This window comes from Maylandia zebra, linkage group LG8 (genome assembly GCF_041146795.1).
Source record: "Maylandia zebra isolate NMK-2024a linkage group LG8, Mzebra_GT3a, whole genome shotgun sequence".
NCBI classification, from domain to species: domain Eukaryota; kingdom Metazoa; phylum Chordata; class Actinopteri; order Cichliformes; family Cichlidae; genus Maylandia; species Maylandia zebra.
In genome coordinates this window covers 28,077,263-28,098,020 of record NC_135174.1, presented here as the reverse complement: position 1 = coordinate 28,098,020, position 20,758 = coordinate 28,077,263, and the positions used below count along the sequence as shown (strand labels likewise).

General features: G+C 39.9%; 3 protein-coding genes across 4 annotated transcripts; 2 read left to right on the top strand and 1 right to left on the bottom strand.

Annotated features, from left to right (window-relative positions):
- Window positions 1-1,664: 1,664 nt before the first annotated feature.
- Window positions 1,665-4,958, top strand: LOC105941253 (uncharacterized). 2 transcript variants are annotated; one of them, XM_012923184.4, is made up of 2 exons: window positions 1,665-1,868; window positions 3,094-4,958. In XM_012923184.4, exons 1-2 carry the CDS (start codon window positions 1,748-1,750, stop codon window positions 4,248-4,250), a joined length of 1,278 nt encoding a protein of 425 aa, XP_012778638.2. In that variant the 5' UTR covers window positions 1,665-1,747; the 3' UTR covers window positions 4,251-4,958. The 2 variants fall into 2 exon arrangements, with proteins under 2 accessions (XP_012778638.2, XP_023009021.2); XM_023153253.3 differs by having other exon boundaries at window positions 3,091-4,958.
- Window positions 4,959-7,030: 2,072 nt separating this feature from the next.
- LOC101481594 (uncharacterized) lies at window positions 7,031-14,805 on the top strand. The gene is made up of 2 exons (XM_004565968.5): window positions 7,031-7,405; window positions 11,302-14,805. The coding sequence occupies exons 1-2, from the start codon at window positions 7,246-7,248 to the stop codon at window positions 12,762-12,764; spliced, it is 1,623 nt and encodes a 540-aa protein (XP_004566025.3). The 5' UTR covers window positions 7,031-7,245; the 3' UTR covers window positions 12,765-14,805.
- Window positions 14,806-17,111: 2,306 nt separating this feature from the next.
- On the bottom strand, window positions 17,112-20,517 carry pde6gb (phosphodiesterase 6G, cGMP-specific, rod, gamma, paralog b). Its single transcript, XM_004565966.5, has 4 exons — window positions 20,408-20,517; window positions 18,758-18,979; window positions 18,622-18,662; window positions 17,112-18,536 (listed from the first exon to the last, which is right to left on the bottom strand). The coding sequence occupies exons 2-4, from the start codon at window positions 18,901-18,903 to the stop codon at window positions 18,460-18,462; spliced, it is 264 nt and encodes an 87-aa protein (XP_004566023.1). The 5' UTR covers window positions 18,904-18,979; window positions 20,408-20,517; the 3' UTR covers window positions 17,112-18,459.
- Window positions 20,518-20,758: the final 241 nt, after the last annotated feature.

The window sequence follows — 20,758 nt, the reverse complement described above, 5'->3', positions numbered from 1 at the left end:
AGTGAGTACAGGAGAGGGCTCAGTACACACCCCTGTGGAGCACCAGTGTTCAGTGTGATGGGGGATGAGGTGATGCTGCCCAGTCTGACCACCTGGCGTCTGTCAGACAGGAAGCTAAGGATCCAGCTGCAGAGGGAGCTGCTCAGTCCTAGATCCTGCAGTTTCCTGTCCAGCTTCGAGGGAACGATGGTATTGAATGCTGAGCTGTAATCTACAAACAGCATCCTCACATACGTGTCTCTCTTCTCCAGGTGTGACAGGGCAGTGTGTAGTGTCAGGGCTATGGCATCATCAGTGGACCTGTTGTGGCGGTATGCAAACTGTAGAGGGTCCAGTGAGTCGGGTAGTGCAGAGCAGATGAAGTCCCTGACCAGCTTCTCGAAGCATTTGCTTACGATGGGGGTCAGGGCTACAGGTCGCCAGTCGTTCAATGAGGAGATGGTGGAGGATTTGGGTACAGGGACGACGGTGGCCATTTTGAAGCAGGCTGGGACTACAGACAGAGAGAGGGAAAGGTTGAAGATGTGCGTGAACACTCCAGCCAGCTGAGCCGCACATTACTTGAGGACGCGGCCGGGAATCCCGTCCGGACCAGTAGCTTTGCGTGCGTTCACCTTCCTGAAGCACCTCCGCACATCCTCCTCAGACACAGTGTGCGCACTGACGTCATCCATGGAGTTTGAAAACTGAAGGCTCTGCCTCTCATTCTACTTTTAAATACTCTAGGAACACAGTAAACCTGCAGTGTGAGAGTGAAGTCCTCTAATGGGGTGATATGGTACTACAAGGTCATTAAGATAAGCCAGCTAATTTTTCACGTGTCTGAGCGAACACACAAACTCCCTGAGCGTCCCTTGGACCACTGTGAGCAACAGCAGACGTGTGCACTGTGGTCACGCCAGCATCGAATCCATCCAAGTTACATGGTTTATTAAAATAATCAAATTACAGCATTTATGTTAGACTATTTTTAATTAACTGCTTTAGCCCACTTACAATGAAATTTTAAAAAAAAAAACCTTGTTCATGACCTGTGTAGCATGTTAACACTATTGGAAGGAAAAATAACATGAACTCCAATTTTGAAAACACAACTTTATTTATTTTTTTCTTTTTTTTCTATAAAGCTCTGACTTATATTATGAGTCTGTGGTCTGGGAGAGAGTCTGTAACTCTCTGTCTGCAAAATACAGTAAATAATGACCAATGTTGGGCAATTAATTATATAGTTACTTCTTCAAAAAAGTAACTGATTTATGCAAACAACATTTTTTGCAGCTGTTTACCTAAAAATGCAGCCAAGGCGTTTTTTTTAAATAAACATTTCAAACTATTTACAGAACAATCAGCTGTTCTGCATCAAATCTGATGCCACACAAATTATTTGTGCCACTCCAAAAAATAATTTCTGTCCACTATGAGATAAAGGAGAACAGCAGCCTGATACCTGCAGGCCTGACAACAGGAGATGTATCACTCCTGTAACACCTGTAATCATTCAGTAGTCGCCTCATTGTTCTGACACACACAATAAAACTATTGACTACACTACACACTAACTAGAGGGGACTTAGAGGGAACATTGCTTGTATGTGAGGAGCAGGATTTTGAATTCTGGATTTAACAGGAAGCCAATGAAGGGAAGCCAGTGGCGTGACTGCACGGACTGAACTGCGAGATAATCTGCGCATGCGTCGCTCGTTCCAAGTTTCTTTTGGAAAAAAGGATCAAATACGCAGCGGGCACCATGAACACAGTGGAATATCTTCAACAACAGAACCACGAAAGTCTTCTTTCTGAGAAAAACCCGGAAATGAAATTCCACGCAGTCCTTCAACAGGACAAAGAAGGTGTAAACCAAACTGCTGGTGAGAATAATCAGATTTAACGTGGAGAGTTTATCGGACAGGAAACGGCTGCTTAGCGGCTGGTAGCTCGTTTTAGGGGGTCGATGAACTGTTCACGTAGGAACGGAGCTTCCTTTTATTTCTTAACCTGAAGACGTTCACAAATGCAGTCAAGCGACTTTGGTAATGATAGTTGTTGTTAATAGTTATTAATGACATTTACGGATTAAAAAGAGCGAAAGTCAGTGGGGGGTTCGGTGTTGCACCCGGACTGTTTAAAGGGTGCACACAAGTGTAGTTCAAGGCAGCGTTTGTGCTTTAATTACTTAAATAATAATGCTGAACTGGGGCAGGCGTGGTTAGTGTGATGGATAACAGCTGTGCCAGCCAGCCTTCCCTGGCTCTGTCCCCTGAACCCACTGCTCCAGCCCTCCTCTGCAGCTGAGCCACAAACCACATCCCACTGCAGAGACAAACCCTGTATCCCATAAACTGACTTTTTTCAACATCTCTATATGCAGCTCCAAATTCTATGTCTATTTATGTGGACGTTTTAAATCTGAGAACAAAACACAATTAATAGCTTTACTCCAAACCATGATTTACCTTTACAGATGTGATATTTTAGTCCAAAGCTAAACGTAGCTGTGTGTTATGTTTTTGATTTGATTTGAACATCTTGGCTGACGGAAGGATTAGCTCTAAATATTTACTTGTTGAGCTGTAGAAATGTAAGTCATACCACAACAGCTAACCACATGCTTCCAGCCTAATTATTACTTCTTAATAGGAAAACTGCAATACTGTTATCAGTTTGCTGATGATGATGTTCTCTCTTACTTTCCCGAAATACATTTTTGAAACATTTATACTTTTGGTTATAAGCAGCATCCACTGCCTCTAATATTTATTCCAGTATTTGTAAAACTGCATGTTTCTTAATAGCTTAATTTCCACCATGTGTGTCTCATGCACCCATGGCTTCATGATGTAGTGGTTTGGCTGTCATGTGAAAGATCCCCATCTTGAGGCTGGAAGGAGACAAACCTTAGAGCACCAACTAGTGTGCTCTTAGTACTTTTACCAAACCCAGATAAACTGCAAACTCCACTGTGGAGACCCTTCGGGAAATAAAGGAGTAGCAGAAAAAAAAAGAATGTCCTTTTAAATTGAGGAGCAAAAAGTTAGTTTCCTTTAAAATAGTTCAGTTAATTACACAACTGTCCATGTCTGTGTGTTTCAGTAGTGCCACCTGATGTCCAGAAGGTTTTGGTGATTAAAGAAGAAATTCCCTTTGACTGGAGCTTCGGTGTGGACCATCGGCACCAGGAGATCCTCCAAATAAAGGAGGAACAGGAAGAACTCCTGACCAGTGTGGGGGGAGAGCAGCTTAACGGGTCGGAGGAAGCTGATAACACCAGGTTCTCATTCGCTGTTGCCACTGTGAAGACTGAAAATGATGATGATGAGAAAACTCAGACTTCAGATCTCCACCAGAACCAACATGACTACAACAGAGAGACTAATCGGATAAAAGCAGAAACTGATGGAGAGGACTATCCAGGAGCAGAACCAGCTGGAAACCCAAATCTAAAGATTTGTGCAGAGCTGAAAGCAAATGGAAACGCTTCTGATTCTTCTGAAACTGACATCAGTGACGGCGATGATGATTGGCAGGAACCTTTATCCTCTCCTGGACCTGAAACAAAAACCAGCGATGGAGATCAGAAGGAGACGCCTGTGCCTCACTTTCCTAACAGTGTTAACACTGAAAGGTTTACGCAGCAGCCTTACATAAGACTCTACCCACAAAAGAAGCCGTTCAGCTGTGATATTTGTGGTAAAAAGTTCACTCGCAAAATGCACGTTAAAACACACATGAGGACCCACACGGGAGAAAGACCCTTTGGTTGTGACGTCTGTGGTGAGAGGTTTGCACAGGAGGGGAACTTGCGGAGTCACCTGAGAGTGCACACGGGGGAGAAACCATTCAGCTGCGACGTCTGCGGTAAAAAGTATAGACAGCAGGGTGTTCTGAGGACACACATGAGAACTCACACAGGGGAAAAACCGTTTGGGTGTAAGTTTTGTGGAAAGCAATTTAGCCAACAGACTCATCTCAAGGCACACATCAGAATCCACACTGGAGAGAAACCTTATCAGTGTAACTTCTGTGCCAGCAGCTTCAGCCAGAAGAAGCATTTTGATGAGCACACCAGACGGCACACTGGAGAAAAACCGTTCGGGTGCGATTTTTGTGGAAAACGGTTCTACCGGCAGGAGTATCTGAAGAGTCACGTTACGATCCACACAGGAGAGAGACCGTTTGGCTGTGATGTTTGTGGAAAAACCTTCAATCGAAAGACACGATTTAAGGCTCACATGACGCTTCACAAGTGTTAGAAGCTGCATTATTTCAGGGTTCATTGTGAATGATACATTACCCAAGTGCCTTGGTAAGGACCACACAGAGTTTTTAAATATTTTAAGTTTTTTAAATGCCTTCAATCTGATTTTGATGAGTCCTACAAATGTATTGAATTGTCAAGTCAGCTTTTAAGAAGTTGCTTTGCAGAAACTGCAGTTAATGGAGTGTTGTTTAAAAAGTGTTTTGGCAGTAAATCTGAATCAAGCTTCTGTTAATGTTGCTTTCATGAGAAAGTACATGTATAAATCAGAGATTTGCTTTACAAAAGTAAATGAAAGCCCTTTGTACCGTCTGGAGTCATGTACAGCTGTGTCCATAAATATTTGGATAGTAGAAGATGTCTTTGTACTCCAGCACAGTGGATTTTAAATCAATCGATATGCGATTGGAGGTTGACTTTCACCTTTAATTCAAGAGGTTTTACAAAAAAACGTTCAAGAATCATCACCATTTTATACTTGTGCCCTATTTTCAGAGGCTCAAAACTGGACAACTTAACATAAATGTAATTCTAAGTATTGTTTTTAATACTCGGATGAAAATCCTTCTCAGTTGAATTTGTTGAAATATGAAGAAACACTGAATGCAACAATTAATTGTCTTACATTGATTTATTTTATATATATATTTGAAGTCTTTTACTTGCCTGCGTGCAATAAATAAGGAATTAAGAAAGAAAAAAACAAGTCTTTGTGTGTCTGTTTTTACACCGAAAAGTACTTCAGAGTGCTCAGGATGTGCTCTCAGTGAGTATGCCCCTCCTTGGGTTGGTTGGGTTTGTGTTTAGTCAACCAAGCTGGTCAAATGTGCTCAGGTACAATATTTGATATTTAATTGTCAAAGTCAAGCACATACCTTGCTTTTATCAGCTTCATTGTATTTGAAGCTTGAGTGGAATGCAACTGATTAGAAATAACATCTGACTGAAATTAATTTGGAAATTTCATTTCACTGTGTGGAGGAAATCTTTGCTGAGGAGCCATTAAGATATGTAAATGAAAGCAATTTATCTTCTTTTCTCATGAATGGCAGTATTTATTTTCAATGAAAATAAGTACAATGATAAAAAAATATATCCAGAAAAGGAACTAATTTCTGCGAGGAGTCAGTGAGGTGGTTCACCATCTGACTGGGATGCCTCCTAGGTGAGCGCTTCAGGCACATCCCACTGGAGGATGCCAGCTGAGGGACTCTCCCAGCTGGCTTGGGAACACCTCGGTGTCCCCCAGATGAACTGGAGGAGGTCTGAGCATCACTGCTAAGGCTGCTACCCCCATGACCCTGACATGGGTAAAGGGAGAAAAAATAGATGCATGGAATTTGCAAGGCCTACCCAGTAAAATATTGATTTTGAACAATTCCTAAGTTAAATAGACGTCCTCTTAGTCCACCAAACTGTAGCTACCAATGTGCCGTATATCAGAAGATGCCTTTCTGAAAACAATGAGGATAAATATCATAAATATAGATGTGTCTATTTTGTACTGTTGTGAAATCTTTTGGTAAATAAAACCAGAAATAAAAGGAAGTGACAGAAAAGGTGTTGTTTCCAGCCACTGTGTGTGTACATGGTGAATGGAGAAATAAGGACCGTTACCTTTACAGCAAACAGTGAAGTAAGAGTTTCTCAGATTTTCAAATGAGATATTTTATGTAAAGAACAGCATATACACTATTTTTCTTTCTCTGCTTTTGGATGATAAATTAATTCAAAAACGGAAAACGTCAGAGGACAGCCACACCCCTCTTATTCATGGTAGGATACATTTGAATTGGTACGAGTAGTACTAGTGCTTTTCTTTTAGCAGGCCAGCAGAGGGCGACATCTGCCTGAACAACAGGGGAGGTTGTGGCTTCCAATAAAACATATATGGAGAAAAGAACTGATTAGTCGGATTAATAAAAAAAGAAGTCACGTTTTGATCAGTGTTAATCAGTGGATAATGTTTATGGAAATAATGGAGACTGATACAGCACACAAATTAAAATTAGTGACAGAAATATCACATCGGCCTGATTTTACTGTAAGGGATGAATGGAAAGAGTAAGAACTGTTTGGATCACAGATGCCCAAGTTGTTTCAGCTGTTGAGTTAAAAGTATGTAAATCCTCATTAGTTGGGCTACTAATTAGAACTAATAAAAATAAATGGCAAGATTGGAAAGAATAAATGGGAAATAAATACCTTAGATAGGGCCTATTTTAATATATTATTTTAAACTCTTAATTAAAACCCCGAAGCTTTAATAGCTGTATCATTGCTAAAAATAAAACGATCTGTCCGTTCCTGAAGACGTTCACAAATGCAATCAAGCGACTTCCTTTTAATCCTGTTAATTCAAACTTCTACCAGGAATAACATTTTTGTATTGAGTGACTAAAATTTTGAACGTGTCTATAAAAACTGAAAAATTTCACAAATGCTGCAAACAACATGATTGTAAATATGTAATTTGTTCATAGCTAAACATTTAACATTTGTGATCTTTTTTAACTTAAAAATTAATACAACTAAAAAACACAATAAAAATGAATTTAACTATTATTTTACAGTATTTATAATATTAGAATTTATTTTGTTTCTTTATTATTAATTTAATATATAATTTTTTTTACAATACTTATTTTTCTAGTAATATGATATATTTAAAACATATATTTATCTTTTAATATTTGCCTTTGACATGTACGTTTGTGTGGTGTAACTGTTTACTGCTGCTGCTGCAAGGCCTGTAGTTACTATGGTGACGGAGAATAAAGGTGTCCGTGCCGATGCCTGCTCAAAAACCAGCGGAGACGGCAACAAATCGTTTAACAAAAGGATTCAGGAGAGTGGATTCCCTGTTGGAATCTGCATCCCGCTCTTATATAATACATCCACGGATGTAGAAGCAGGACAGAAAATGAAGCCAGCGCTTCTTTAACTGTGAGCGGAGGTGATCGGTCCTGCGCAGGCCTGGTTCATCTCAAATGAGCCTCCAGTTTATTTTAAAGAACAGAACAAATGCGGACACTATGAACGAAGAGGAATATTGTCAGCAGCACGACACTGAAAGTGTTCGTTTTAAAGACAACCCGAACAGTAAACCGCTGGGAGTCCATCAGCAGCTGGATGTAAAGCAGACAGATGGTAAGGATCATCACAGATTTAATGTGGAGTGTTTCTACTGGTGAAAAGGCGGACGTTAGGGCTTAGTAAAGAAGAAGATTCACATAAAAAGCTTCTGTAAAGCGGAATATGTTCACAAATACCAAAAACAGTTTTTCCACTTTATTTTTCCTTTTTTTTAAACGCTGTAAAAGACGGAACTGAACGGCAACAGTACAGAGCAGCACCCGGACGGTTTACAGTGGGTACACAACAGGGTTATTTTGTAGTTCAGCCTCAGTGCAAGCCAAAGTTTGGGATATGTTTTTACTTAATTAAAAGTTCAAAGAGACTCTAACATAATGGATGCCTGACTGCAAACTGTCAGTGTGCCTTTAATATGTGATAAGGCATGTAGTACAAATATAAGAATTTCACAAGTATGAACTTATGTACTTGTTCTACTGAGATTATACTGCCTTTAATTGTTTAAGTGTGCCCCTGTATGACACGATAGATTATGAATGTTTACATCAAAAACCTGCAGTCTCTTATTTATGTTCCATTTATAGTTTAACCTCCATACAACAGGACATTTTCTGTGGAGCAAAGGTGAAGACATCAGAACTTAGTATCACTGATGTGTCAGGTGTATGACTGTGAGGACTTTGAATCTGTAAATATGTTTTGTTAGTCTTCACATTTCATGATTGATCAATATTTCTAGAAATAAATCAGGCCTGGTGTTTATATTGTAGGCAAGAATGTTTTTAGACTAACTGCAGCTCTTTAATCTCGGACTAAATTCAGTCTGCTTCTAAGCGTCCATAAAGTAAGTAAGTAAGTAAAAATTTATTTATATAGCACATTTCACAGATAAAAATCACAAAGTGCTTTACAGTAAGATCAGACATACAAGTTAAAATTAATTAAATTAGTTAAAAGCCCGTTTGTATAAAAATGTCTTCAGCTGCTTTTTAAAGGAGTCAGTAGAGTCTAGACAGCGTAAAGACAACGGCAGAGAGTTCCACAGCCTAGGTGCCAGTGCCTGAAAAGCCCGATCCCCACGTGTTTTAAATCTAGTACGTGGGACCACCAGTAGCCTCTGACCTGAAGACCTAAGTGCTCGGGATGAAGCATGAGGTTTCAACAGGTCAGAGATATACTGGGGAGCTTCACCATGCAGAGCTCTAAAAGTTACAACTAAAATTTTAAAATGAACCCTAAAATTTACAGGCAACCAATGAAGAGAAGCCAAAACTGGAGTAATGTGTGACCTCTTGTTTGTACCAGTTAAAAGTCTTGCCGCTGCATTCTGAACAGACTGAAGGCGATCCAGAGCTGATTTGTTAAGACACGTAAAAAGACCGTTACAATAATCCAAACGAGAAGAGATAAAAGCATGAATAATCATCTCAAGTTCTGCCTTTGACACCAGTAGCCTGAGTTTAGAAATGTTTCTTAGATGATAAAAACAGTTCCGGACAAGTTGTTTAGAGTGTTTCTCAAGAGACATAAAGGCTCTACTAAAGGTGGCTTCATATCTTAAATATTTGTGTGCAGCATAAATATACTTCTGAACAAATAAGAGACTGTTATTTTTTTATTTGCAAAAGACATCTTTAACCAAAACCATGTTCTTCTAAAAAAAAAAAAACATAACAAAAGGTTAAAGCAGAAATATATTGGAAGTGCTGTAGAGACAAAAAACTGGCAGAGAGAGAGAAGGCTGGAGTGGATGGATTACTCAAGAGTGAACACTCAGAACAAAATCCAGTTTTTATTTCCTGTTTTCTGCTGACTGTTTTTGTTTGTTTGTTTGTTTTGTTTTATTTTTTCAATTTTAGGTGGTGTGACCTAAAAGTTGTGCCACTGCACTTTTAGGACCCTGGTGGTTTCACAGTATATTGTAGTACTAGTATTATAATTCAAATTATTTCTTCTTGCATGGGCCTTTATTTAGAAATTAATCCACACCAAAACAGACATTGGTAATCACCTGAAAACAAGCCAAAGTCTGTAAAACATCAGCAGCTCACACACTGCAGGGCATTCATCCATCCACCGGGGCATTGCAGACATTCGTCTTCCTAGCCACACTTTCCAATTCCTCATGTGGGATCCTAATGATCTTTAATAGATTGTTAACTGCTGAGAGTCTCTGCTCTCTTTTTTTCATTCTCCACCCCTCTTTACTAGGGATGGGTACCGGTGTCCGGTGCCATGATGGCACCAGTTCTGACATAAACGGTAGTAACCAGACCGAAAAGCAGCGCACATTTCGGTGCTTTTTTTTCCTGAGCTGTGATACACTTTAGATTCTAGCCAATCATTTTACGTTTCCGAGGATAGTAGGCGGGGCCAGGTACGTACGTTCTGTTAGAGCAGAGCTACAGATTAAAAATGTCCAAGGCGAAGCGGTCAAAAGTCTGGCTGTACTTCATAGCAAAATATGCAAACTCAGAAGCCTGCAACAAGTGCTTTAAGCTGATACTGTGATACTGTCAAAGGAGGTGACACCTCAAATCCGATGAAACACCTGGCGACGCATAGCGTTTTTTTTAAAAGCCCAGAAATGCGCCGTATTTGATAGCTTGCTGCGAGACCTCACACCGAGCACATCTACTGCGGGTGGGTTGCCTGTTATGCAACATCCCCCAAAAACACGAAGAGGAGAGTCCTGGCCCCTAGCCCTGCCAGTGTAGCAGAAATGATGACGGATGATGGTGGCAGCAGCCGTTCTTCTCTGCGTGAGTAGCTAATTTACGTTGAGTAGGCTAACCACGTTATTACATTAATGCATGTAAGGTGAACTAGCAAACATCATCATAGCTACATGCGGCTGTCCTCTTGTTTGATGGCAGATACTCCCTTCACCCTGGCTAAAAAGGCTAAAATGACCAAAGAAAAAGTGGAAAACAGTTAAACATGAGAGGTTTAGGACAAAGTTTGTGTTTTTTTTCCATTGTTTAAGCACTGCTTCCAGCCAAGAGTGATACCATATATGCCCCATAGCTGCAGAAAAGGCTAACATTGTTATATTTTTACAAAAAACAGCTGAACATGAGAGGTTTTTGGACCAATTTTGTGTTCTCCATTCTTTAAGCACCGGTTTGAGCACCGTTTGAGCACCGGCACCGTTTCAAAAGTACCGATTTGGCACCGGTATCGGATAAAACCTAAACGATACCCATCCCTACTCTTTACTATTCTTGGATGTAGCTCATTTGAATCTGCAATTATTAGTGCTAAAAATGTCTGCACCTCACCAGCCTTTGTGGGATTTTTGCCATGCTTAAAAAGTTATTAATGGATTATGATTATCATTTCATTGCATTTTTTTTCTGCATCATATGATTTGACCAATGTATGAGGTTGATACAGATCACCTCTCAGTGTGCTTCTCAGTGCTTCAAGTGAGCAGTTATTCTTTTTATTACTGATAAACCAGTTAAACTCTCCTTTTTCTGTTTGCTTGTGTAGTAAAATCAGAAGTGTCATAGCATGCGTGGAATTGCCTAGCACTAAGTAAGCAATTCTTCTTCTGTATAGCTATAATAACAATTTTTTCTTATTCTTTTCCAGATGGATTGTAAAATTAGAAAACAGCCACATTCTTTTGTGGTTCTGGTAGTAGTGTCAAATCAGATATCAGTCATGTACCGTCACAGTCACACATGAGCTTCCTGTGTGACTTGGTTATTAACTTTATAACTATAACTACGTTTTTTTAGTTATTAATTTCATTCCATTTACTTCGTTATCACTACCATTTTTACCAGTTTTACTTTAATTACCTCTAGTATAGATAGATAGATAGATAGATCGATCTTTATTGTCACTGTTACCAGAACAATGAAACACAGTTTGGCATCTCTCCCTTTGCAGCTGTAGTTTTTTGTTCATAATGCTCATGTCTGTGTTATTTTTCCATGCAGATATCTCACAACTGTTGGCAATTAAAGAGGTTCCCCCTGAATGGAGCCCCACCTCAGATCCGCAAGACCCAGAGGTCATCCAAATAAAAGAGGAGCAGGAGGAGCTCTGGACCAGTCAGGTGGGAGAGCAGCTAAATGGGGTGCAGGTGGCGGATATCTCCAGGTTTCCAGGCCATACTGTCAGTGTGAAACATGAAGACAGTGACGAGAAATCCGAGTATTCACAAACTTCTCAAAGAAAAACTAAATGCAACAGAGAAGCAGAGGCTTTAAATGCCCCCCCAGCTAAAGGAATAAAAATGGAAACTGATGGTGATGACTGTGGAGGACCGGAATCAGCTAGAAGTCCAGATCAAGATATTTATGTACATCCAAATGGTGATGAAAAGGCTTCCAGCTTATCTGAGACTGAAGTCAGTATTAAGGATGATGATGATGACTATTATTGGCAGGAGCCTTTATCAGACTCTGGACCTGACACTGAAGACAGTGACAGTGACTGGAAGGAAACCAGGACACCTGAATTAGTTGTAAATAGTGACAAAGGACAAGACAGTTCTAAAGTATCTGAATGTAATAAAACTTTTCTTTGCAAACAGTCACTTCAGGGAGAGAGGGGAAGAATGTCTTCCTCTGGTTTGGCTAAAAAGGAATGCTTTACAGTATCACAAAATGATGATTCATCAGTGGCAGTACGCACCGGAGAGAAACCATTTGGCTGTGACGTTTGTGGACAAAGGTTCAACCAAAAAACACATCTAAACACTCACATGAGAATTCACACGGGAGAGAAACCCTTCTGTTGTGATTTTTGTGGACAGCGCTTTAACCAGAAAACACATCTTAAGATCCACATGAGAATTCACACGGGAGAGAAACCTTTTGGTTGTGATAATTGTGGCAAAAGATTTAGACACCAATGCACTCTCAAAATACATATGGCAGCTCACACTGGGGAGAAACCATTTACCTGTGACGACTGTGGTAAAAGATTCAGTCATCAGAAAATTCTAAAGGCGCACATGACAATTCACACAGGAGAGAAACCATTTCACTGTGATGAATGCGGTAAAAGTTTTAGCCAACAGGGAATTCTGAAGGCGCATATGACAGTGCACACAGGAGAGAAACCATTTGGTTGCAGTAGATGTGATAAAAAGTTTAGACTACATAGTGATCTCACAGCGCATATGAGAGTCCACACAGGAGAGAAACCATTTGGTTGTGATAAGTGTGGTAAAAGATTTAGCCAAAAGGGATGTCTGCAGAGACACCTTAGACTCCACACAGGAGAAAAGCCGTTTAGTTGTGATGACTGCGGAAAACAATTTAAGCGAAAGACACACCTTAAAGCACACATGACAGTTCACACAGGAGAGAAACCATTTGGCTGTAATGTCTGCGGCGTAACATTTTCACGACAGGGAACCCTGAAAAGACACATGAGGGTCCACACACGATAGAAACTGTAAAGTAACAGGGTTTTGTCCAAAATATTTGTAAAGTGTGTTGGTGCAGATCAGAGCAGTGGATTTCCTTCATGGCGCCGTGATAACTGAGAGTGTAGGTTGATACCTCTCAGACAGGTCTACTGTATTCCACTGTCTCTCTTCTGAAGCTTAAACAAAAATGCATAAGGGAGAAATATCCTAGAGAATGACGAGGTAAATGATGATGCTAACAAAATGTTAACATCCATGGAAAGAAGTAAATTCTCCCCAGTCACGTGTGATGGTAGAGTGAAGCAACTTTTACAAGTTAAGAATGCATTGCTCAAAAAGTTAAAGAAATACTTTTTATTAAGAGTATAGAATCAAGTCAGTTAAACCACTGGGATATTAACCCGGTCAGTCAAGTAGCAGAGGGGGTTATTAGTCAGTGTTAATGAAATTAACAACAGGTGCACCAGGAGGGCGATGATGAGACAACCCCCAAAACAGGAATGACTTTTTCCCCTCCTTTTATCTCATTTTTTTTTCACTATTTTGGGATTTGGTAAGGGTCAGTGTCACTACACTTAGCAGATGATTCCTGGACCCTACAGAGGTTACATAGGTAGTCCAACTCCTCCAGGATGGCACATCAATACTTGCCATTGTCATAAGGTTTGAGATTCCAGGAGACAGGCAGTTACTCTGGGAGAGCTGGACAGGGCTGTAGGAAATCCTTAAACCACCAGCAGGACTAGTTTCTGCTCCTTTGTGTAAGGAGGGACAGGATGAGCACTGCCAGAGCTAAAAAATGATCTTCAGCAGGACACTGGTGTGAATGTCTCTAAACAAACCATCAGAAACAGACTTCATCAGGGTAGCCTGAAGTCCTCTTGGGCCCTATGCTCACCGTGGTGCCTGATTGGCAGTTGCCATCGAATACCAGAATTGGCAGGTCCACACTGGTGCCCTGGTGCCCTTGGCAAAATGGACCAGTCTGTAGCATCTTTTTTTCACTTTAATTTTTGAGGTGTCTTTGAATTAAGCCCCTTAAGATAATTTTCATTTCCTCAAACAATGAGGCAGCCTTTCATTCTATCTCATTACTCCAGTCCATATCAGTATTAGATAGCCATTATGATTTTTTCCCATTGACATCTTCATAGTAGTCAATTCATGTTTTTGAGCAGTCCATTTAGTAACACAAATAAGATTAATGCTGGGTTCAGCCCCTTGTCACATTCGATTTGATAAGTGGTTAAGAAAAAGGATGGATGTACTGTCTGTGAAGGTTCTCAGTCATCTAGGTCATCATATTCTAAAGACCTTGGAAAGAAAAGCGTCTCGACTTCTTTAAGTTGCGAGAAGCTTCCTCAGTTATAAGGTCAAAGGTATTTGACCTTAGAACTGAAGAAGCTTCTCGGACGAGAGGTGAAACGTCTTCAAGCAACTTAAAGAAGTCCAGAGGCTTTTTTTCTCAAGCTCCTTACACAATAGATGGACTACATATTTAGTTAATATATAGATCAAATATAATAATAATACTATTACTTTTAATAACAGGAAAGCACATAAGAATAGGCTGGATGGAGAACAAATAACAGCAGGAAAGTGTAGCTCGACTGCTAAAAATAAAGTGTTATATCGAGAAAAAGTGTACTTTCAGTGTTGATCAAAATGTATAATACTCCTTCCTTTAGCCTTATACACATTTTGTTATTTACCAGTATTATGATTTTTATTATTGCTCCCAGATTTATTTTTTACTATGCAATGTAACCACTCATGATGGCTCTAAAGGTAAATTTGCCAGATAAATATTTTGTATAAGACAACTGTGTTTCTAATTTCCTTTGACTTGATGGACTGAAGACTTGAGGTCCACAAATAAAATTTCTTAACATTTGATAACTTATCTTTGTACTGTTTTCATGTAATCCCAGGTTCTTAAGCAAATATTGCAATACTGTACATTTCCCTGACAAATACAGATAGTGACCTCATTCAGGTTAAAAAAAGAAACATAAATCACACTAAAACTGTGAATAAAATAAAACACCATTCTTTGAACAGACTCGTGTTTTATGTGTATTATTTGCATAAGCTAAGGCGAATATCATGTCAAACAATGTAAGAACAGTTAAATCAACATGGATGAAGAAATGTTATCACTATCCAAGTGTCTGCTCAACAGTAATCAGTGCCGCTCAGCCTGACAGTGATTAGAAAAATGAATTTAATTTAATCAGATTACTTGTGGTATAAACGTTTTTTCTCCTACTTAGCACACCCATGCCATTTACAGCAGATGACTCCTGTAGCTGTCGCACTGGAATGTGTTTATAAGGTGATTGTAATTTTCAAATTTGGATGTTTAAGCTGGTTCCTATGTTGTGTTGTCGCCACCTACTGGTGGATCTGAGTATGGCGCTTTGTGGTGCGCATGCATGGTTTTTCGCAGTGTTTGCTGGTGAAGAGAAGTAAAATACTGGTTAAACATCAGTTGGAGCATGGCCCTTTATTCTACTCCAAACATGAAACAAGAATAACCTTCAGGAGCAGTTATAACTCCCCTTCCCTGAACCAGGCTGTATCAGAAGGCTCTTCCTGTTCAAACGAAGTTCTTCCTCCCACTGTCACCAAATGAGCTGTGCCCAGGACAAAGCATCTGCCATTACAAAGCATTACATTATCTTTCCTTCTGAAATACCCACATAGTAAGGCCTCAAGAAGAGAGCCCACTACGTTAGCTTCTTAATGGGGTTCTACATTGAGTTTAGGCCACACAGTCTCAGGTTGCTGTTAAATTGTCAAATTAAATAAAGTAAAGAAAGTTTAGTGTGAATGGTTGTCAGGACATCAGTGTGTATGCAATGTCGAGCATCCTAAATCGAAGCAGCACCACCCAACCAATACCTGGAAGATATAGAAGCGCATCGCAGTGGTCCCTCTCGCGGTTCACCTTTCGCAGAATCGCTGTTTTTGCTGATTTTTTTTGGTGCAATTTTGCATGCTCTTTTTTTTTTAAAAACAGCGTATCGTTTTCTGCGCCCTGATTGGCTGTAGACCATTGTCAATCAATCTCGTGCTATGTCTCCAGTCCAGTACAGAATGCGTTCAGCTTGTCAAATTTACATACATCTTCGATCGCTAGCAGTGTGGCTCTGTGCTGTAGTGTATGTTTGTAAGTTTTCTCCCCAACAAACATAACAATGTCGACAAAACATTTTGCACCGTCAAAGGCAGATGATGATGCCAAACATCGCATAAAAAGGTGGACTTCTGGACATGCTAAAGGAAGGTAGAAGTTACCGTATTTTCCGGATTATAAGGCACATTAAGCGAAACAAAACAGTCACATAAGTCAAACTTTACCCGAATCATTCTTTTTGCTTCCTCCACTACTGTACCATTGATTCATTAATGCTGAATGGTCTCAAAAATAAAGCTGACTACTTTATGGTTTTCACCTATCGCGGGTTATTTTTAGAACGCAACTCCCGCGATAAACGAGGGACCACTGTACAAACTAATTATTCTTTTTACTCACAGTGTCACCAAAGAATTAGTTATCCAGTGCTGTATTAAAGCACAAGAAGGATAATCGAGTATACTACAAGACACTTTAAGTGTACTTGAATACTCCCAAGTACTTTTAATGTTTTACTATATCCAAGTGAACCAAAAATAGCCGACATTACAAAAATATCAATTGAAATTACATTAGCCGTCATTTTCTTCCAATAAATACACTAATAACCTCTAAAACGTAAAGTATATTCACTACATAATAACAATAATAGGCTGACCAATAAAGTAAAATATAAAGTGGATGTTGGGGTTCTGGCTTCTTGTTAACTGGGTCACTGTTTTTATTGACATTCTTCCTTTTATGTTAGCATCATGTTAATGTTTTCCCAGAGTTTCCTGTCAGTAACCTCAGATCTGTTCGTTTTCTCTTCCCCTCTCTCCACTTCTTTGTTTGTAACTGCCAGCACAATCCTCATCTTTTCACCCGTGTCCACTCTGTGTAAATAGTGTCGCTTCACAGCATTTTATCTGTATGCCGGGCTTTATATAAAAAGGGTCTGTTTTTGTCTTTCTGCTCCTCTGGACTTCATATTCATGTGGATTTCGGATTCTCAGGATGGCTTTTTGTGATTTAATGTGCATTTAGTCCTGTTACCAGTAAATTTATAGCAGTCGATTCAAATATTTTCAAGTCCACATCTCAGTCCTGCATGTGCAGAATTATTACTTGTATCTGCACTACCATAAATATAAATTGATACATGTGAATACAGGTAATACAGTAATACTTAAATGTGCTTTAGTGTAGTGTAACCACAAAAGAATCTGAATAGAAAAAATAACACACTGTTTTTTATTTTCCTCTTTTTATGCTTTATTTTTATCCCTCGTCCTGTAGAGAGGACAACGCTCCACTACCCATCTCTTCAGATCTGTACTGAAACATCCATCCCACTCATCCCTCCACCATCTTTTTCACTACTACAGTGCATCCACCAGCTTTACATCAAAGCTTGTCAGCATTGTCCTGATTAGATTAATGTTTTGAAAGACACAAGTTTGGGGTATGGGCCAAAAAGATGACAGTGATAGAGAGGACTGTAGAGTTGAAATAAAATAAACATAAGACCGAATAATGGACAGTGAGGAAAAATGTACAACCTACTCTACATGAGACTAAAAATAATGAGCTTAAAAACACAAATACACAAACACACACACAGGGCACAGTAGTGTTGTGTGCAAGTGTTAGAAATAAACAAGTATTAAATATGCAATACATAGATTCATATACACTGATGTATATGGGAGATATACAAATAGGGATAATGTTAACAGAACAAAAGTGTGAAAAATGATGGAGACACGCACACTCCTGGTAGTCGAAGGGAAGAAACTGGTTTCCTCAACATTTAAAATCTGCTAAGGTGAGACTAAAGTGGTTTATTTCTTAGTTTGTGTTGTGAAAATAAGGTGAGAGGTTGTTCTTCACATGCATCAACTAACAGAAGACTTCCAGATACCATGAGGGTGAAGATTTGTGCAATCCTGGTGAAGATGGGTGCAGTTAAAGGTCAAAACAGAGGGAAAAGAGGGATATCTGATTAACGCTTATCCCATCGAAATGTTACGCTCAGCAATAGCAACTGGTGTCTGCTCTCTACAGAATTCAGGTTTAGAATTTTATAGGTTCGGCATCGATGGAAAAAGCCTCTGAGATGGCGAGAGAGGCGCCGAAGCACATGAAATGGGAACCCACCCACTTCACGGGTCTGTCACTTAAACTCAAATTGAGGCTGCCTTGCTTGCATAAGTTTCGTTTTGTTTTTTGTCCGCGAGGACAACAGGAAAGAAGAAAAAGGAAGGAGAGAGACAGAGATAGTGAAAGATAGGAGGAGAGCGGCCGGGCGACGGTGCAGGTCTACTGCGAGAAGTGGTGAGAATTTAAAATGAACAGATCCTAAACATAAGCAGATGTGTGTGAGCTGCAGAATCACAGAAAGAATCCAGAGTTAGAAAAGAGAGAGTTTTTTTTGTGTGGCTTTTTTTCTCTTTTTCCATTTTTTTGTGTTGGTTACAGTTCATAATGGTTCAGTAGTTCCACATAAAGATAGGAGATGGATCCTGAGGCAGATGGTTTGAAGTGCATGAAGGTGGTCTGTAATCCTCAGGGGATTGCAGGGAGATGTGGGAAGGCTCAGATGATACCATACTGGGCCAGCTCATGCAGCTCCAGGTGATTGAAGGCCTCCCATGGGCAAATGACAGTGATGTCTGCAAAAAGACAGCACAGATGTGAACTTGTTTAGGTCCCTGCAGAGCACTGAAGCCAGTGGTTTCAGCCGTAGCATACACTTACCTGTGCCTAAGCCCTCCATCCCAGGGATATCATCTCCAAATCTGCAAAGAAGAACATTGCAATAATTACAAATCACTTAATTTGATTTATTTGGTTTTTAACAAGACCCCGAAGAAGAAAAGTATTCACAGCATACCCCTGGATTCCCTTCTTTGGAGGCTTGCTCTTGAACTGACGAGTCTGCCTCTGCTTGAACTTGGGGGGTCCCTTGCGTGGGGTGGCGGGGCCTCCGCTGACACGGGTGGCCGACTTGATCTCAGCTTTGGGTGGCTCAAGATTCATTTTGAGCAGTTATGTATGAGGATGTGCGTGCAGGCTGTTAGCGTTAGACACCTCTCTGAAGTCTTGGTGGTGAAGTCTTTATTTTTGGAAACAAAGGGAAAAAAGCAATTAAAAGCACAGAAATAAAGAGAAACTCTCACTAGGTTATTATCTGCAAATCCTTTTAGTGTCAAGCAGCGAATGATCTGAAACTCTCTAACCCTGTCTCAGATAGCAGGCGGCTCCTGTCACCTCTGTTTGACATTACCATCTATAATCCTATTACTGATCTGATGAGCACCTGCCAGGACTTACACTCTCATTTTTCCCAGCACCTGAATGTGGTGGACCACATTGCAGCTTGTCCTGCTGGGATGACCCAATTACCCATAATCCCTGGCTCAAGTTAATAAGTGCGCTCTCCTTCTCTGTTTTGAGCTGATTGTGAACTTGTAATCTTGTTAAAGCAAGGACACCACTGCAGAAACGCTGAGCTGTGCACTGAAGGTCTAAACCATTAAATCCGCTCACCATGTCCCAATGACACAGACAAGCCTGAACAGGTCTTAACCATTAATGTGGTTATACCAAGGTTATTACAGCTAACGCACGATGCTAACTAAAACAAAAACAAACAAACAAACAAACAAACAAACGTCCTGAGTTTTAGTTTTTGCCAGTTTGGTCAAAGTTGCCATCACAGCCTGTCTGAGGAGGCTTTAATGGAAATGTTTGTGTTTCAACTGTAATTTCTATTCTGAATTTTGCCCGGAGAAACACCCTGTGTATTTAAACAATAAAACTGGCAAAACAAACTAAGAAAAACTAAACCAAAAAAAAGTAAATATTTTTAGACAATTAAAAAAAAAAATTAAGATATAGAAAGTAAATTAAAGAAAGAAAGCAAAGAAAAGAGTATGTGTGGGTTAAATATACTCACATATACACACTCAGAGATCTGCTTTTGTTTGAGCCACAGTTTTAAAATGAAACTTTTTTGACAGCTTTAAACAGGCCAAACCGAAGTGAACGTGCTTGTTGTGAGATCATTTTAAAATATTTTTTCTGTCCAGGTTGCTGATAAATGTATCTGTCAGATAAATAAATGAAGCAAGAACTTGTACATGAAACAACAAGTTGTTATATCCAGGTTTGGAGTAAGTTTGCACTGTAGGCAGTTTTTAGATACACTATAAAAATAACTGATAACTGAGTGTTAAACAGCGTCGGTCTATAGATTGCAGAATTGTTGATTAACAGAGGTCAGAAACATCTGCACTAATTTACTCTGTCATGTTTAATCACATTACAAACGACACCATAAATCGCTGTTTACTTTTTATATCCAAGCGGGACGATTTCTGGAGCTCTAAACTCTTTTATCTGGATTATTTTCTCCTAATAAAGGAAAAAATGTTAACACCCATGTTCTTCACTGAGACACACAGAGCTGCAGAAGAGCAACAAAGTTTCCCACCGACGGTGTCTGAATATCAGCACTGATCGGTGATGATGGTCTACTCACCGGCTGCTTGGGTGAAGAACAGCCAGACGAGTGGGTGTGAGCGCAGCGCCGATCCGTTTAGCAGATGAGTGGACTTCTATGCTAGGCTTGCTGTGAGGGCCAGTCGGGGCTTGTGGTCCCTCTTATAGCCGACACAGATTACAGAGGCACCGCCTCCCTTCTTGACTGTCAACAGTTCACATGTTTGAGGTTTAGGTTAAACTGTAATGTGTACATAGGTGCAAACGTGCACATTGTGAACAGTGGTGGAGCATAACTGTGTACATTTACAGTCAACTTCCAACATTTCAGTGAGAAATTTCACTGTGAAATTATACAATTGTTGATATTATTATTATCTTACAGATGTTT

Coding starts and splice junctions, on each gene's coding strand:
- LOC105941253 (XM_023153253.3), top strand. CDS start 1,748: ATGAACACAGTGGAATATCTTCAACAACAGAACCACGAAAGTCTTCTT. Junction 1,869..3,090: donor AGGTGTAAACCAAACTGCTG/GTGAGAATAATC, acceptor TGTGTGTTTCAG/TAGTGCCACCTGATGTCCAG.
- LOC101481594 (XM_004565968.5), top strand. CDS start 7,246: ATGAGCCTCCAGTTTATTTTAAAGAACAGAACAAATGCGGACACTATG. Junction 7,406..11,301: donor GGATGTAAAGCAGACAGATG/GTAAGGATCATC, acceptor TTTTCCATGCAG/ATATCTCACAACTGTTGGCA.
- pde6gb (XM_004565966.5), bottom strand. CDS start 18,903: ATGAATCTTGAGCCACCCAAAGCTGAGATCAAGTCGGCCACCCGTGTC. Junction 18,663..18,757: donor CCAAAGAAGGGAATCCAGGG/GTATGCTGTGAA, acceptor TCTTCTTTGCAG/ATTTGGAGATGATATCCCTG. Junction 18,537..18,621: donor GATGGAGGGCTTAGGCACAG/GTAAGTGTATGC, acceptor GTCTTTTTGCAG/ACATCACTGTCATTTGCCCA.